Source organism: Podarcis liolepis (genome assembly GCF_965112155.1).
Source record: "Podarcis liolepis genome assembly, chromosome: 9".
NCBI classification, from domain to species: Eukaryota; Metazoa; Chordata; class Lepidosauria; order Squamata; family Lacertidae; genus Podarcis; species Podarcis liolepis.
The window spans coordinates 75,437,404-75,454,854 of record NC_139564.1 but is presented as its reverse complement, the minus strand read 5'-3'; the positions used below and the strand labels follow the sequence as shown (position 1 = coordinate 75,454,854).

The 17,451-nt window shown below is 42.9% G+C and overlaps 2 protein-coding genes across 10 annotated transcripts in view; one reads left to right on the top strand and one right to left on the bottom strand.

Annotated features, from left to right (window-relative positions):
• Positions 1-1,608, bottom strand: part of WDR1 (WD repeat domain 1) — a 32,697-nt gene extending 31,089 nt beyond the window's left edge. The window contains exon 1 of the mRNA XM_083460733.1: positions 11-1,608. The gene's annotated coding sequence lies outside the window, so the exon portion shown is untranslated. The remainder of the gene's footprint in view (positions 1-10) is intronic.
• A 13-nt stretch (positions 1,609-1,621) lies between these two features.
• On the top strand, positions 1,622-17,010 carry ZNF518B (zinc finger protein 518B). Of its 9 annotated transcripts, none has more exons than XM_083460697.1 (4): positions 1,622-2,302; positions 3,685-6,868; positions 8,706-8,760; positions 8,842-10,972. In XM_083460697.1, exons 2-4 carry the CDS (start codon positions 3,759-3,761, stop codon positions 8,929-8,931), a joined length of 3,255 nt encoding a protein of 1,084 aa, XP_083316823.1. In that variant the 5' UTR covers positions 1,622-2,302; positions 3,685-3,758; the 3' UTR covers positions 8,932-10,972. The 9 variants fall into 9 exon arrangements, with proteins under 9 accessions (XP_083316823.1, XP_083316827.1, XP_083316831.1 ...); XM_083460701.1 differs by lacking the exon at positions 8,842-10,972 and adding an exon at positions 16,712-17,010 and having other exon boundaries at positions 1,677-2,302; positions 3,682-6,868; XM_083460705.1 differs by having other exon boundaries at positions 1,677-2,302; positions 3,682-6,698.
• The last annotated feature ends 441 nt before the right edge of the window (positions 17,011-17,451 follow it).

The window sequence follows — 17,451 nt, the reverse complement described above, 5'->3', positions numbered from 1 at the left end:
GAGGTACCACTGTATCTTGAAAAAATAGTGCTTCATCCCATTCAAACAGCTCCTACCCTGCTGATTTACCCCTGCAAAAATGGATTTCCTTGATAATATGATAAGTTTGGGGAAATTGCTCCACTCAAGACAGCAGGTACATTGCCTTGGTCCCCCCCCCCCACCTTGGAGGTAGATAAAGCATCCATTTCCACTACTCACCTTTCCATGCCCCCTACATCCTTCAAACACCAGTTCTGTTTCAGCAGTAGATGAGCTCTGCAGCTGTGTTTTGTGCAATACAGGAAAACTGAAAAATAATTATTTCTCCAGATGCCCCTGCTTTTTTATACAGTATTGATTTCACTGTACTGATTTCTCCCACAATAATCTACACCCCTCTAGTCTGTCTGTGGCACTTCTTTTCAGCAAGATCTAGCAAGCACAGTAGTTGGATCTGCCCCACTGGATTTTAATCCCGGGTCCTAGTCCACCTCTTTGTCCAATTCTGAAAAACTGTTTGTACATGTTTCATCTGCTGTATAATGTTTACCAATGTAACATAGACTAGTGATTACTTTATTTTCCAAATAAACACACAAAATGCAATTTATAACCGATGGGTAGTAAAGTCCGCCAACAGGTCCTAACAAGTTAAAGAAGGGAGATTTCCAGAGGGGCGCTGAGTATTTTCTTTCCTGAAGTGGGTGTTAGGCCTAATAAGTTTGCAGTGGCGGAGGAATGGCCACGCCCCTCCCTGCTCTCCACCCTGGTAGTGGAGCATGCAGCTTCGCCACTGTAAGTTTGGGAACCTCTGCTGTCAATCATGGCATGACCAAGAAGGTTAGCATTACTTAATATGACAGGAAATCCACATTATGAGATCCTATCTCAGAAACATATCCTGGAAGGCACTGAGGAGACACCCTGTGCTCCCAATACCTTGTATAAAGACCAGCATATGTAAGCCTAGCTACAGTACTACTAAAACCTAACCCACCTGTCATCATCCCCTGTCTGGCTCTGCAGATTCGGAATGAAATGTCTCAACAGTTGCTTTAAATTACTTTCTTTTGACCCCAAGTGCTCAAAAAAAAAAGGTCAAACTTTCTCCAATTTCTACTTTTAGATAGGTATTTTTATTTATTTACTTGATGGGGGGCAGCTGCCTCCTCTCTGCCCCCCACTGGCTCCGCACATGGGTAGGAGAGTGAAGCCCTGGAGACCCTCTCCCAAAGGAAGCCTCACCGTGTTGCTCCCAAGCAGTGCTTTTTTTCTGGGGGGGGGGGGGACGCAGGGGTACGTATGCCCCTAAACATTTGGTGAATCTAAGTTTGGCCTCATTGAGGGGAAGTATTTCAATATGAGTAGGAAAATGAGAGTACCCCTAAACATATTTTTAAAGAAAAAAAGCGCTGCTCCTAAGTAAGTGGGGGAAAGGCTCCAGGCAGCGCAGGAGATCTCAGCAACGCATCATAATCCTGATAGCGCCAAGGCTGCAGGCAGGCTGATCCCGGCAAGGGGCAGCTGCAGATTCCTGCTTTGCAGGGGGTTGGACTAGATGACCCTCGGGCTCCCTTCCCACGCTCTGATTCCATGAATGGTAGGAGATTCCCGGCGCGCCCCCGCGCCTCGCCAGCCAGCGGGGAGCGAGCAGCTGGAGGCGGGGAGCTGAGGTCAGTTCCTCCGCCGCGCCGCCAGAAGGGACGGAGGCGCCTCTTGGCCGGGCGCTTTGGCGGAGAGTCTCCCTCCAGCCTCGCCGGCCTAGCCGCTTCTCCAGCTGCAGCTCCGCCTCGCCAGGGCTGCCTAACCTCCCTCTTTCTTCTCTCTCTTTCTTTCTCTCTTTCTCTCTCTTTCTCTCTCTCTCTCTCTCTCGGCCGGGTTCCTGTCCCCCTCCCTCCCCGCCAGACCCTTTCTCTCCTCGGAGCCCTCGCCATCCCGTCCGCCCGGCCTCGGCGTGCGCGCCCGGTCACCAAGCCGGGGAAGCGGCTGCTCGGAGCGCGCGCGCGGCGGAGCTGCCCTCTCCCGGCGGAGCTGCGAGCGCCGCGCGCGTCCCTGCGCCATTTCGGAGGAGCGCAGCATCTCGTGTCCTTGGGAGAAGAGCGGAGGAGGAGGAGGAGGAGCAGGAGGAGGAGGAATCTGGGAAGCAGCCGGTCCTCCTGCATCGGAGCTCAAGTCCCCAGAAGTCTGCGCTGGACTGGATCCGCGCCCGCGCCTTTCCATGGTCAGGTCAATGGAAGCTGGCGCCAGGGAGATCGACACACAGATGCAGACTCTTTATTTGGATGTAAGCCCCGCCGTCCCCGATGAAATTAACTTCCAGGTGAGCATGTATATTTACATAACTTCTTACATAAGGTACCTGGTTTTTTGCCTCTTCAAGATAATTTGCCAACAAGGATGGACTTTGGCATAGTCGAACATTTGGCACACCCCCCCCCCCCGCGCTTAAATATTTCTTTTCAGGCTCTTTCCTTTTGGTACAGTTGATTTTTCTTTGTTTTGTACCCCCTCAGCTTGGGAGGGGGGAGGAATTGTCTGCACTTCCCTAGATCTGATGCAGTGCACGCATCACATCCAGGGCAAATGATTATTTCATATCTTTGGAATGTGGGGGGAGGTTTTTACACCTATTATTTTCTTGGTGGCTTCATGGCAATATATCTAATTTGGCTTTACATTCAAAATACTTCATTCTTTGGCTTCAGTATTGTGCTTCAATAATATGACAAAACTTTATTTTCTCTCACTATGACCAGATACAATTATCATTTGGTCTTTTCCTCAACTTTTGAAGCTGCCATCTTATGCACTTAAGATCAATTGAACTTGGAAGGATCTGTGTTAACATGCGTAGGATGGGCTTCAATAATAAATTTGCACACTTGCACAAGTTTATTTAGTGTTCCTAATTTGAATATGTTACTGCTGAGTGTCAGTTCCCTTTCTGCACAGCACATTCACAGTAATACTAAAACAGAATTTCAGCAGAAATTTTGCAGACCTCTGAATTAGCTGAATTTGAAGACCTTGTCATGTTAACAAAGGACACTTCTGCTTGTGGGGTGGGTGTGTATCAAAGACCTCTCCATCTCAGTCTACACCCTCCTCCGTTTCACCTGCAAACTTGCTTCAACGAGTTAGGGTGCCTTCCAGAATGCTTTTAGGGGAAACAGGGCAGCCCATAGGGGGGAAATGGCCAACAACCCATCCATAGTTTGCTTGGAAGGACCTCTGGATCCAAGCCACAGCCCCCCCCCCCAATTTGTATCTTAAACCATGCCAAAGACTTGGAGAAGATTGCAGAAGATATATATGGGCATGTTCATGTATTAAGTGGAGATTCTTATTTCTGCCTGCATCTGTATACAATTTGAAATAGTGCTTATATATTTATTTATTTATTTATTTATTTATTTATTTATTTATTTATTGTTAATTGCTTCAGGATGCTTCATGGGAAGCAATTCATTAAAAAATAAAAAATCCAAACAGGGTTCCCAATCATAAGGAAGAGCCCTATGTTCATTCAACAGTTTTTAAAGACTGATCCAAGCACGCTTACTTGGAAGGATTTTCCATTGAAATCCAAGGAACTTATTTCCATGCAAAGTGCTTGCGAATGAGTATTGTTGTTGAATTATAATGTGAGGAGTTGGATATACTTGTTTATAAACTCTTCTTCATATGCTTCCTTTGCAGCAGCTGTGGGACGAACGTCACATGTGAACGGCTATGACATCTGAAGCAGGTGAATCGGTGCAAGATCAGCTTTTGAAATGCAGCTGAAGAAAACAAGAAAAGTCTTACCAATATTAACTGCCAGCCAAGGGAACAAAGGGCCTAGGTCATTGACCACATTGCCAAAGCAAACAAATGTTGATAAAGCAAATACAATAAAGGCAAGTGATGAAAACTGCAATTTTGCATATAAAGAAGCCGAGGAAAGTGAATTGTATCCAATAAGTTGTATTAAGTGTAGATGTGTGCAAGACATTTTGGCACTACAGTTGCATCAGCAGAAATGCCAAGATATTGAAGATGACTACCATGTCTGTAGCAAGGGCCCGTTGAGTGTGCTGTCCACTCTCAGTTTTCAGATTGCGCCTGCAGTTGCATTGGACACTGAAGCCCAAGAGAAAATGTCCCCCAGTAAACCTCAAAGAGCCTTCAAAGTAAAAAACTTTCAGCCAGACAAATATTATTGTGACAAATGCCGATTTTCTACAAAGAATCTCTTACAACATAAGAAACATGTAGCTCAACATGAAAAGATCAAATTTATTTGTTCCCAGTGCGATTGGGTGTCTTACACCAAAGGGGAATTCCAAAGGCATACAGTGAAACATACTGGGAGATTTCCATACCAGTGCAAATACTGTGACTATGGTGCAGTTAGGCATGATTATATTGTCAAACACATGACAAGATTACACGCAGCTGAGAAGCAAGAAATGATTTCAGTTGCAAAAGTTGATCAAAAACGAAATTGTTCACCAGAGCATAATTTGGAGTGGAAGAAACACGCCCTGGAAGCTTCTCAGCAGTGCACACCTTCAAGTTTATATCAGATTTGTGGGATTAAAGATGAAATACCTGAAAATGATTCATCATCAGTTTATGATGAATGTAGTCAAAGTACAGCCTTCATACAAGATAAAAATGTAAATAAACTATCTGATGTCACAATCCATAAAAATGAAGATGTATTGATGGAAGTTGAAGTTTACTCTCCAAAAAAAGGGCCTATAACCCCTGGAATGCCATTAACAGTGGTTGCACCTGCCAAATTTTGTGTTCCACATAATTGTTTGGCACAAATAGTAGAAATTAAAAGAAATAATGGTACACAGCAGTTGATTCTTAAACTCATTCCTCCGAAAGGAACTACCTCTGAAGCTATGAATTCTAAAAAAGTAGAATCTGGAAACCAGTGTGCAGAACAAGAAGAAAAAACAACAAATAACTGTGTGCCCCCAACTCTTGAGTCCTGTGCTTTAGATAACGAGAATGACAAGAACTCCCTGCATTCTGCCAGTTCCACTACTTTGAACTGCAGCTTGATAAATGCCCAGGAGGAAAATGCTATTTGCAAAGAAAACACACAGAGAGAATATGATCTTCTACCACCTTTAGCAGAGTTTTCTTCTGAAAAAACAAATTGCCCAGAACTCTTTCAAAAGGGAAAAGGTTCAGAAAATAAACATACAACTTCCAGTTCAGATTCAGCCATATGCCTAGCAACTCCCTCTTCTGAAGATAAGAACAAGTCCCAAAATGATTTGTTAGCTACTGTCCAGAAAAACAATAGTTTACCGTCTTCCTCGGTATTCGGTAACATGCGCTTCGCTTTAACCAATGCCAAAGAAGAACAATGGAATGAGTTTAGAGTAGCTGCAAAAACACATTTGTTTGATTCCCATTTGTTTCACCCTTTTGAAAGAGCTGCAGTGTCACAGCAGAATAAGTCTCTAGCTTCAGAGAAGTCTGAGAACGTCTTAGGTGTGATAAATGGAATTAATGTGAAAAGAAAGATAGATAATATGGAATTGGAAGCACACAGTATAAAATATGAAGGTGATTCAGTAGATGGTCCGGTGATCTCATCTGTGTTTTCCCTCAGCTCTGGCGCTGTAAATATCCCGGAAGGCATTAAGTGGGATGATACATTACAGAAGAAAAGGTCCACATCGTTGTTGTGCAGAAAGATTGCTCAGCTGATGTCTGCTGTTGAATCGAATGTGAAATCTCAATTAGCTGCTTCATTAAGACACAGTAACAGCCAAGCCTCTAAGGAGAAAGTGTTATCGCCAGAAAAAAAGAGTGAAAAAACTAGCTCAAATATGATATCTGAACAAGAACTTTTGCCTTCTCCTCGGAGACCAAAGGGCGCCACTTTTTCTAATGAGTGTTCTAATAAGCAAGAACAACCCTTGGAAACACTTAAAGAGGCTAAAACTAAAACCAGGGTGATTACAAAAACAAACACTGTTTCTCCGGCTTTCATTCCTCAAGGAACTGTACTGAGAGTGCTAAACTGCAGTAGTTCTGAGGCCCCAACTGAAAAACAAAATGGTGATGAAATGTCACCTTCCCCTTCTCGATATTGCAACAAAATGTTTATCCCAAGGCCAGTTCCTTGCTGTGTTTCTGCCAGACTTGACAAAGGTCCAACTTTGCCAGCTGAGAATGAAGTTAATGAGGCATCTAGAAATCTCTGTGTGTCACATAGTCACACTTGCCACTCTCTTAGTTCTGTGCCAAGTTATGGCCAACAAAATGGTATGTTGTCATGTCAAAAAGGTAGCAGCCCAAGTGGGCTAAGCAAAAGGGCCATGAAAGGTGGAGAGGAGCCCCAGCACAAAGCTAAGCGAGCGCATCCTGCAAACACTTTGCCCCAGAAGAGACTCGCAGCTCAAGAGGAACGCTTCCTTAAGGTGGTGCCCACTCTCATGAGATGCCTTAGGCTTGTAGCATTCAAAAGTGATCAGCTAATAAAATGCCCTCATCGTAACCAGCCAGTAGTTGTCTTAAACCACCCTGATGTCGATTCACCAGAAATAATGAATATCATGAAGGTTATCAACAAGTACAAAGGCAATGTCCTGAAAGCAATTTTATCAGAAAGAACTATTAGCTGTCTCAGTGTGAAACGACATTATAAAAGACTGACTTTTCAGACTTTTGATAGATCATCTCGAGTGAAACAACAGAAAAAAGTAAGAATGACACAAAAGAAGGTGCACAAAAATAACTGCAAGGAGGTGGATTTGTCAATAGCGGAAGCATCAAAACAAATGTTTAAATGTTGGTTTTGTAGTAGGGTGTATTCTGAGCAAGAAGAATGGATAAATCATGGGCAGAAACATTTACTGGAAGCCACAAAAGGGTGGGACATCCTTTCATTTTCATTAGAAAGTGAAAAGTGAGAAACACTGATTACAAATTCTAGTGTCTCCTATTTTGCAGAGCAGTCTCGGAACAATTTAGTACAATTCAGCCCAGTAGAATCACGTGTTGGTGCCTGTGTACTGTAACTGTGTTTGTTCCAGGCCAGCATTTTAGTCATAGAAGAAAGAAAGATGGTTGCTCTAGTATTCTGCTAGTGTTGGTGGTAGAAATGTGATCCTGTGTTAATGAAATGGGACCAGCATAAGTAATCCTGTGAGATTAGAAACTGAACTACAGTCAAGAAGTGTGAGCCAGGGAGGGAGGGCAGGAAAATGTTGGAGCAAAGAGAAGGTTGACTTATTTGCGGTACCATAAGGAAACTGATCTAGTAGAAAAGAACTGAAAACAAATGCTTTTAGTAAAATGTTGTAGTATTTCACCTCAGGTTGTTGGATGCTGAAAGTTTTGCATTTAGTGCAGGGTCAGCCTTTTCAGAGTCGAGGGCCATTCATTCGCATGCACACAGTCTTCCCCATTCATTCATTCATTCATTCATTCTGGTCAGTCACTGTGAAAACAGAACGCTGGACTAGATGGGGCTTTGGTCTGCTCTTCTTGATAATTTTCTCACCCCTTTGGCATGCCAGGTGAAATTTAAAGGACCTGTTTTTCTGTGCCATTCCCTCCTGTCATCATTTTTCTTTGTCCCAATTTTATCTTGACATGCCGATCTTCAAGTCCCTTTGAGCATCAGATTTGATGCTTGGCCAATGTGGAGTGTGTGGCATGCTCTGTGGTTAGTTGCCATGAAGCAGGAAACTGAGAGAATAGGTTTTCAGGAATGGCTGGATCAGGTCTGAGGGCAGCTCTCTGTTGCAGTTCTGTTACAGTGGTACTGTACCTTGATTCTCGAACTTAATCTGTTCCGGAAGTCTGTTCCAAAACCAAAACATTCCAAAACCAAGGCGTGCTTTACCATAGAAAGTCATGCAAAATGGATTAATCTGTTCCAGGTTGTTGAAAAACTACCCCTAAAATGCTTTTCCCTCCCGCCCCAATCAGTGCAATATTTTGATCTCTCTCTCTCTCATGTCAAAGCGGCTGGGCTTCAGAGCGCTGCCGGGATGCTTTTCCTCGCTGGCCCAACCAGCGTGATTTCTCTAAAAATGGAAATGCAACACTAAAAACGGAAGCTCAGGACACGTTCAACTTCCAATAAAATAATAATTTAAAAAATTATAATTGGACTCCTTGGCAGGTTTGAATAAACACTCACAAATTTATTATTAATAACACATAGACAGATAAGTTAAGGATCTTTACAGTTTTACAATATGCAGAGAATTATAAGTATGGAAAAACCAGAGAGAGGAGCTGAGGGAAGTCCAGGGGGGGTAGGGAAGGGGGTTTTTTGGGAGGGGGAGGAAAAAATTAGGGGAATTTTTTTTGGATAATATCTTTTATTATTAAAATAGTATGTTGTTATGTTCAATACAATTCTTTTTTAAAAAAAAAAACTTCCCCCCCCAAAAATTCGAGAACTGGAACGCTCACTTCTGGGTTTGCGACGTTCGGGTTCTAAGTTGTTCGTGAACTAGGCTGTTTGAGAACCAAGGTACCACTGTATTCTTTTCTGACAGATTACTGCAAGTTTGGGACCACATTGGTGCTATTTGTGAAGCTAAGATGTTTGGTCCCAGTGTGCACTGCTTTACATTGTTCTACATTTGCTGTTTGCGTTGTTCAGAGACATTCTTTTGGAACAGTCCTCTGATCTTAGGGAATCAAGGTCTGCTTATTGGTAACCATTTGCTGGTATCCATTTTGTTCATTAGGAAGGACAGTGACCAGGCAGCATCTATGCAAAAGCTTCAGCCTGTTCAGGGAAATGTAAGTATATAATAATCGCTTTGCCACTATCAATTCAGGTTTCGTTTATCTGTTTTCTTTTTTCATCATCTGTTTAAACAGCAAGGGTGCAGTCTGCTCAGGAAAGTGCCTTGTGTGAAGAAGCACTGCAAGAAGACAGTGCTCTTGCACAGCTCTCATTCATTTCCATAGAACTTCAGCAGGAGAACTTCTTGCTCTTTTAGGTCTAGTTCGTAAAGCAGTGCAGTTGTGCCAAGGCCTGAATATAGAGGACTTTCTGACAATTAAAGAGATTGGCAATCAAGACTTTGAAATAAAATCCCAATAGAAGAAGGCATTTTTTAAAAAAATTGCCTTGTCACAAAAGAAAGTTCAGCATCAACTCTCATATTAAGAATGATGAGCACATTTCAACAACCACTCTACTTTACTTGGAAAGAAAGAAAGAAAGAAAGAAAGAAAGAAGGAAGGAAGGAAGGAAGGAAGGAAGGAAGGAAGGAAAGAAAGAAAGAAAGAAAGAAAGAAAGAAAGAAAGAAAGAAAGAAAGAAAGAAAGAAAGAAGCTATTACATGTTTGGACTTCAATCACAACATGAAAAATGGAATATTTGAGGTGGTTGCTATTTTGACATCTTTTCTAATGTATTTAAGTTGGGGTATATTTTTGTGCTTCTGGACTCTAAATATTTTATCTTCTGAAACTTTCACAAAGCACATTTTATGACTGGTCTTTTAAAAATTAAACTCTTTGTAATACAGTGTTAAAACTGAATGTCTGGTTCAATCACAGTATCTGTTGATCAGTTCAGTAGAAGTTCTTTACCAGACTCTTCTCTTCCCCTCCCCCCTTTCAGTTATGGCTGAAATGGGTCAATTCCCATTTCTGCCTTTCACACCACTGCAAGTACTTGAAAAGTTGTAAGAATCTGATGTATTTCAGTGACTGAAAAGGATGACAAGAACTAAAGTTTTGCCTGTTTTGCTTGGTCAATTAGCAGCTAAGGCTGTAATAGTGCAATGGGTCCTGAATGTGGTTAAACCTGCCCTGCGCCCACCTCTAACCTCTTTCAGGGCCTGATTTCATGGTTGATATTCTCTGGTTTCATAGCAACCTTGGATATGCAGATTGGCAAAGCCCTTTTTGGCTGTCACTTGCTTATTTCCTCCTTTATTCCTTTAAAAAGTCTTGCCTGCCTTAGTCTGGGGCAGCAGAGCCTCAGTGCTGAGATCTGAATTTCAAGGTTCATGAGCAACTTGCATGAAATTTAACCTCATCTGTGTTAGTACCTCACAGGCTAGCAATTTCTTCTTTTTTTTATTCCAGGTTGTTTCAACAGTCCTATAACCTTTTAATTAGAACAGGATGAAAAATACTTCATCTTTACATGTGTGATACTGGCTGGAACAACTAGGGCATTCATATTCCAGGGTACTACCATGCATGTTTGTTCAGAACCAAGTCATGTTATTTGGTGGTCTTTGTTCCCAGAAAAGTGCATAAGATTGCAACCTAAGGGGCAGAACAGACGAGAAGCCGCTCTTGCCATTAGGAAAAATGTGGATGGCTTTTAAAAAGTGAAACTGTCCATTGTGTGAATATTGTCTTGTCTGATTTGGCATCAGGAAGAAATATTCTTTGGAATGGACTGGCGCAGCAAAAATGGAGGGTTTGAAATCTGTACAGCTTTATAAGCACATTAGATATGGCATAAATATTGTAAAGGTAAAGGACCCCTGGACAGTTAAGTCCAGTCAAATTTGACTATGGGGTGCAGTACTTATCTCCACTTTCAGGCCGAGGGACAGCTTTCCAGGTCATGTGGCCAGCATGACTAAACTGCTTCTGGTGCAACAGGACACCATGTGGAAACCAGAGTGCACAGAAATGCCGTTTACCTTCCCGCTGCAGTAGTACCTATTTATCTATTTTGTGCTGGTATGCTTTCAAATTGCTAGTTTGACAGAAGCTGGGACAGAGCAACAGGAGCTCACCCTGTCGTGTGGATTTGAACTGCCCACCTTATGATCAGCAAGCCCAAGATGCTCGGTGGTTTAGACCATAACACCACCTGCGTCCCTAGGAAATATTGTAATGTTTTGTCTCCAGAGGATCCTGTAAACAGAACACTTTGTACAGTATAGCCATATGATTAGTTCCTCTAAATTGTATATTGTTCATAATATAGACACTGTTTTATTTTAAAAGGCTAACTTTTAGTAAATTGCTAATTGTATTGCAAGTTTCATGGTAATTCCTTTTCCAGTATACTCCAAATGCTGTTTTTTGAAGAGAACCAATGTTCCATTAAGTCTCGTTTATCCAGATGTGGTTGGGCAGGTGGTAGAAGGCACTGGAATCTTAGTTGCAGCATCTGCGGGATGCCATAAGCCTTAGAGATGGATGAACAACTCTCATGAGGAAGTGACCTTTCCAGGGTGAATATGTTTCTCCTAACCACTCTCAGCACCCTTCGCAAGCTACAGTTCCCAGGGTTCTTTGTTAGAAACCATGACTGTTCAGTGATGCTGCTTTAGTGCAGACAGAACCACAGTTGCTGGCGAAGATGAGCAGGAAGGCACTAACATGCTCATGTCCTGTTCGTGGGCTTCCCTGTGATGTATGGTTGGCCACAATGGAAACAGAAATGTTTTCTGTCTGAATCAGCAAGGCTCTCCTTATGCGTTATTGTGGGGAAGGGCTCTCTAGACATGTAGAAAGCTAACATATTCCACCTAGTATGTTTGAAAGAAATCTATTTCTTGTTATCGCCATCCACTTGAAAAATGGGTTAGTATTTTGAATTTGGATGTGCAGTGAATGAGTGCAGTGTTGGTTCTGCAGATAACTGGCCAGGCCCACAGTATGCATTTGATTCTTACACCCTGGTCATAGGAGATTTTCTAAGCTGGAATTGAGTGCCCAGCAACCTTTGCAGATAAAGCTACACTGGCCCATTACAGCCAATGGCAGGGGCGGCTCATCCCATTTCACAGCCTGAAGCAAAATGGGAAGGTGCCCCGCTGCCACCATTCCATCCCTGCAGAAGCTTCACTTACCGGGATCATGTGGCAGCCACTTCTTCCAGCAAGATTTCACTGCGGGATTCCGCCACTTCATGGGGCAGGGGGCTGGCCCCAGCAAATGTTACATTACCACTTTAACTGAGCCTCTGCCTGGCTATGCCTTGCTTCTCATCCTGCTCAACAGTGAACTGGAGCCAGTTCTGTGTCAAGTTATTCACAGGGAGAGTGTCTGGGACTGGGCAAAGGAGGAATGGTGGAGACCGTCTCCCCATCCTGACCTTTCCAGGGAGGAGGAAGAGGAAGACAATATAGATTAATAGCAGGGGTTTGAGGGAGGTAGCAGCTCAGAGGCAGGTGAGGGGGAAAGCTGGGAAATAATTGGAGAGCCAGAACAACAGCTGGCTGACACGGTATCTTTAGAAAGCATTCCAGACCCTCCATCTCCCAGAACCCGGCAAGCCTTAAAAGTAGGAGAGCAAAGAGCTGAAAGACAGAGGGCATGTAGCAGTACTTGTATAGGAGATGAATGAGGAAGTGGGAGAGATGGGTGTGTGTGTGTGTGTGTGTGTGTGTGTGTGTGTGTGTGTGGAGATTCACTCGGGACAACGCCATTATCCAAGAGGCTGGGTTCTATAGCCTCTCTCTGTAAAGACTGAAATAAAACAGGAGGGTAAGAAACTTTTATACTTATACTTTCCTGAGCAACCAGCCAGGAGCTGCTGACGACATCCTGACGGAGAGGGGCTTTGCTAGAAATGCTTCCACTAGGCCTAGTCAGATTATGGCTGTGTTTCTCTTGCCATGCCTTACACAGTGTAATCTGGAGCTCTACTTGTGCAAAAGATGTTCCCTTGGTTTCTTGGGAGTCTTCTGCTTTGCCTTGTCAATATCTGCTTTTCTATTAAACTTTGCTGCATGTGGGGTTCTTCCGTTACCCCTTCCTCTGCTGGAAAAACAGCAGCAACAGTGGAAACCCATACAGTACATGGGTGGGGACCTAAGCAGTGCATGCAGAATATTGCTGGTTGTGATGTCCGTGTATGCTCTGTGTGATGGGTGGAGGGAAAAGCACAGCTGCTTCTGCATTGCATACATGCATAGACCACCCTGAAAAGTGCCAGTTGCACTTTGCTTTTTCTATTTGCCTGTGTCGGCCCTAATCCACTGAAGTGTTCATCCGTCATCCACTTTTGATATATTTTGATATTCTGAGGCACCTGCTGTCAGAAGCACTAGAGTCAGTTCTCTTTCCATATCTTGTCTGACTTGGATGCTACTTTGAGGAAGCAAAGACGGCAATATGATTGTCAGAATTGGGCTGTGCTTCTGGGACTAGGCACTGGTGAGTCCTGGCTGTGTCTGCCACATCTTAAAAGATTAAAAAAAAGAGAACACCTACTAGAGTGCATTGTGGGTAGCAGGCAGTTTCAGTGATTCTTCTCCAAGGCACCGGAGTTTGGCATTTACTATTAAAAATGAATACATAGTAATAGTAAATTTGATTTAGGGCACAAAGAGGCAGAGATCACCACTATAGAAGAGAGTGTCCCTCCAATCTCCAAAGCAGACAGGATCACCAGTGAGGTTGCTATAGCCTCCCCTGTCTGCCAAAGAAGATGCAATCTGAGGCCTTAAGAGAGAATATTATGAAAATGATATACAGGTGGTACATGACACCAGTCAAGCTTGCAAAAATCTATCATTTGCCCGATAATAAATGTTGGAAATGTAAAGAAACTGAAGGCACATTCTTTCACCTCTGGTGGACGTGCTCAAGGATTAAGGCTTTCTGGGAGATGATCTATAATGAAATGAAAAAGATATTTAAATATACCTTTCTGAAGAAACCAGAGGCCTTTCTCCTGGGCATGGTCGGCCAATTGGTGCCAAAGAAGGATAGAACTTTCTTTATGTATGCCACAACAGCAGCAAGAATACTCATTGTGAAGTATTGGAAGACACAAGATCTACCCACCCGGGAAGAATGGCAGATGAAGGTGATGGACTACATGGAACTGGCGGAAATGACTGGCAGAATCCGAGACCATGGAGAAGAGTCGGTGAAAGAAGATTGGAAGAAATTTAAAGACTATTTACAGAAATATTGCAAAATTAATGAACGTTAGAATGATGTCAGAATGAAGTTAGGTGGTTTTAGCAGTACTGTTACAAAGGAGTATGTAAAAATGGTTTGTTAACAGGTGAGAATCCAAAGTTACAATATATTAAGTTAAAGGATTAGGATAAAAGCAAAGAGGGAAAGGATTTGCTGAATTAACTAACTGAACTGGAATACAAAAAAGGGAGGTGTGAGGAGGTCAGGGAAACAAGTAAATGAAAGACAAGACATGGAAAGATTGATTTGTTTTTAAATGTTTTTATTTTTCTGTATTTTGTATTTTTTTTCTTTTCCTTTCTTTTTTTCCTGTTTCTTAATTTTGTAACCTTTTTTGAAACTTTAATAAATATCATTTTAAAAAAAGAAGAAGATGCAATCTGAGGAAGAAGGTGAGTGTTGACCTTGTAGAAGTTCTTGGTTTTGGGGACTGGGGGTGAGTGGGGACTCAAGCATTCCCAGGCATATCTGATGATTTTGTGTGCACCCAGATGTCATATAACTCTATAGGAGGGTGGAGAGCAGGGTTTCAGTGTCAGCTACAACATCTGCTTAGAGCAGTTTCCCAATCCAAATGCCAGGTATGTGCTAGAAGGAACTGTACACTTCTCCCCTGTCCTGGCCAGTGGTTCTCTTATGTCCTGCCTGGGTTATGGGTCACAACTCGCTCCCAGGAACAGGAGGAATTTAGACCTGTTTCTGGGAGCATTCTCCTTGATGTGAACATTGCAGGTTTTATATTTGATACACAAGCCACAGTTTTGTAATTCTACTGTTAGGAAGAGTCATTGTATGCTACAAACTACAATATGTTTTGTTCGGGTTTACTGTCTGTGTTTAGCTAAAACAGGGTCCTCTAGGTGGGATGGTGCACTTGCTGGCCACAGTTTGGCTTGGGGTGGATGTGAGGCCTGGGCAAATAAAAGGGTATTTTCATCGCACTTGAAGACATTGCAGTTGGTGCCAGGCAGGCAGACCTGTACAGATCAGGTACCACAATGCAGAGGCATTCTTTCTGGTTACCACCCATATTCCCACCTCAGAAGGTGGGATGATTTGCAGAAGAGCCTCTAACCCAGGGGTCAGAAACTTTTTTCAGCCATGGGTCGGTCCACTGTCCCTCTGACCTTGTGGGGGGCTGGACTATATTTTGAAAAAAAAATATGAACGAATCCCTATGCCCCCCAAATAACCCAGAGATGCATCTTAAATAAAAGGACACATTCTACTCATGTAAAAACACGCTGATTCCCGGACCGTCTGTGGGCCGGATTGAGAAGGCGATTGGGCTGCATCCGGCCCCCGGGCCTTAGGTTGCCTACCCCTGCTCTAACCTATGTAATAATTGGGCAGCTCTGCAGGCCAACCTGCAGAACAGTGAGACTGAATGGAAAGAAAAGGGAAAGAGTGGGTGTCTGGAGGCGCAATTGTAAGTAAGCACAATTTGTTGCCTGTTTACATTGCATAGAAGTTAGACTGATGCCTTAACTTGCTGTTTCCAAGCTGTACCATGCATGCATGAATTTCTAAGTGGTTTAACTCATCTCTCAAATGGAAGACTAGGATAACAACCCCAGTTGCTTACAAAAACGGATGCTTTTTGCCATTGGAAGAGCAGTTAAGTCTTGCATGATGCCAACGCCATGATCAGCCACCCACTGTTCCCTGTCACTAACATAAAAAGGTACTTTAAGGAAAAGCAAAAATGCCATTGTTGAGAAGATGATCTAGTGCCTCCCTATTAGATGAAAAAGTATTTGAAGATGGTGAAAGGGCTGTGTCATAATCTTCCTGTTGGATCTCTTCCTGTCGAGTCTATCACAGTCTTGCTGTGCGTACAGAAAATGAATTTCATTATGTTTTATCTCTGTTTGCTTCTGTCCGTTTATTATTTTTCTCACCCGTGATGTGTCCAGAATCTTAAAGAAGTCTGCTACCAAAACTTAGCAGTCATTTCTCAGGATTTCCCCCGCAACATTTTAAGTTATTAACAATAGAAAATTAATTTGTGGAAAGTTTTACATTTCAGGCAGTTGGAGATTGAGCGAAGGAGGATAGTTCTAAGGGCAAACCACACCTTTAAAGGGTCTTTTAAACTGGCACCCTTTTCTTTAGAATAAACAGTAGCTCCTGGCCTCTGATCTGGAACAGGCTTCTGCTCTGCATTGAGGCTCCAAACTATGTTTTTTCTGCACATTCGCTCCCTCTCAACACTTGCTCCTGAAAGTGCTGTTTCTGAAAAACAGATCCAGATAACCAGCGTCATTCTGTTACGATTGTGTACTTGGACTCCCATGTGCACAGCCAGTGTGTTCATATACATATTGCTGAGAGGTTTCCATTCTTTTGCTGGAGTTATGGCGTGCGCTTCTTATGGAGGTGTTAACCCTTAACGTTATGCCCACAAGAAACTCTCACACAAAGAAAGAAAGAAAGGTTGGTTTACTATATAAAACAGGAGTGACAGAATATATTAAAATGCTGCTTTAGACAGCAGTTACAGTAGTAGCAGGTAGCAAATTTACAATACATACACACCTTAGTTAAAGAGTATTCCCTAATTATTCTAAAAGACCTACAGAAACGTGGGCATAAAATAGAAGTCGAGAGAAGGGCGGTTTATGTGTTTGACATGAGCATGTCACATGGTGTGTGCACGTTGCCACAGAATATTGAGGGGGCCTGGCTCCCTCCTTGAAAATTTTTTTTTGGGGGGAGAGGCTCCTTGCCCCATATGGTGCCCCTATTTGCAACTGCCTGGTGGTTCAAACAATCTTTGGGTTGCTTTTTATTATTATTATTAAAGGAGTTGAATCTCCACTACTTCCTTTAGGGTCCTTAGGCTACCTACTCTCACAAGAAGGAATGAACTGGTGTCGTTGGGATCCAGCAAGTCTGCTTTATGTTACGAGTGCCACTGGGGATAGGCCAAAAAACACTTGGTGAGCCAAGCTGGAGGCGTCTCTCTGCCGCTCAGGAACTCATCCCCTTGGGCCAGTGACCAGCCACTTGCGGCTCTGCCAGCACTTCAAGAAAGTGACAAAACTTTGTCTCTTTAAATGGAGGGAAACCACAGCTGCCTTGTGGCTTGAAATTAAGTCATCTGCCACAGAAAATAAATAAACAAACAAAGAATTATTGCTGGTCTTGTGCGATTCTTTCATCACTATCTTATTTGTATGCCACCTTTCCCTAGTTAAAACCAGGGTGTTTTTTCCCCATCTGGAACTCACCAGAACTCAGTTCGGCACCTCTCAAGTGGGCGCCATTGCCATTCTGAGAGAACAAGGGAGGCGTTCATGATGAGTTCTGGCGCCTCATCTTCTAGAAAAATAGCATTGGTCAAGGTGACTTACAATGTGAGAAGATTTACATAATTGCAAAAGTAGTCATAAGCTATAAATAAAACACATCAAAAAGTGTGCAACAAATTTCCCCATAAATTGTAATACAATCTAAAAATAGACAAGAAATTAATATCAATAATGACAACAAACCTCTCCCCCTATCAAAACCACCTAAAGAATATTCCAGCCCAAGAGTCAGCTTTTGTAGCTGGAGTCAGTCTGGCCC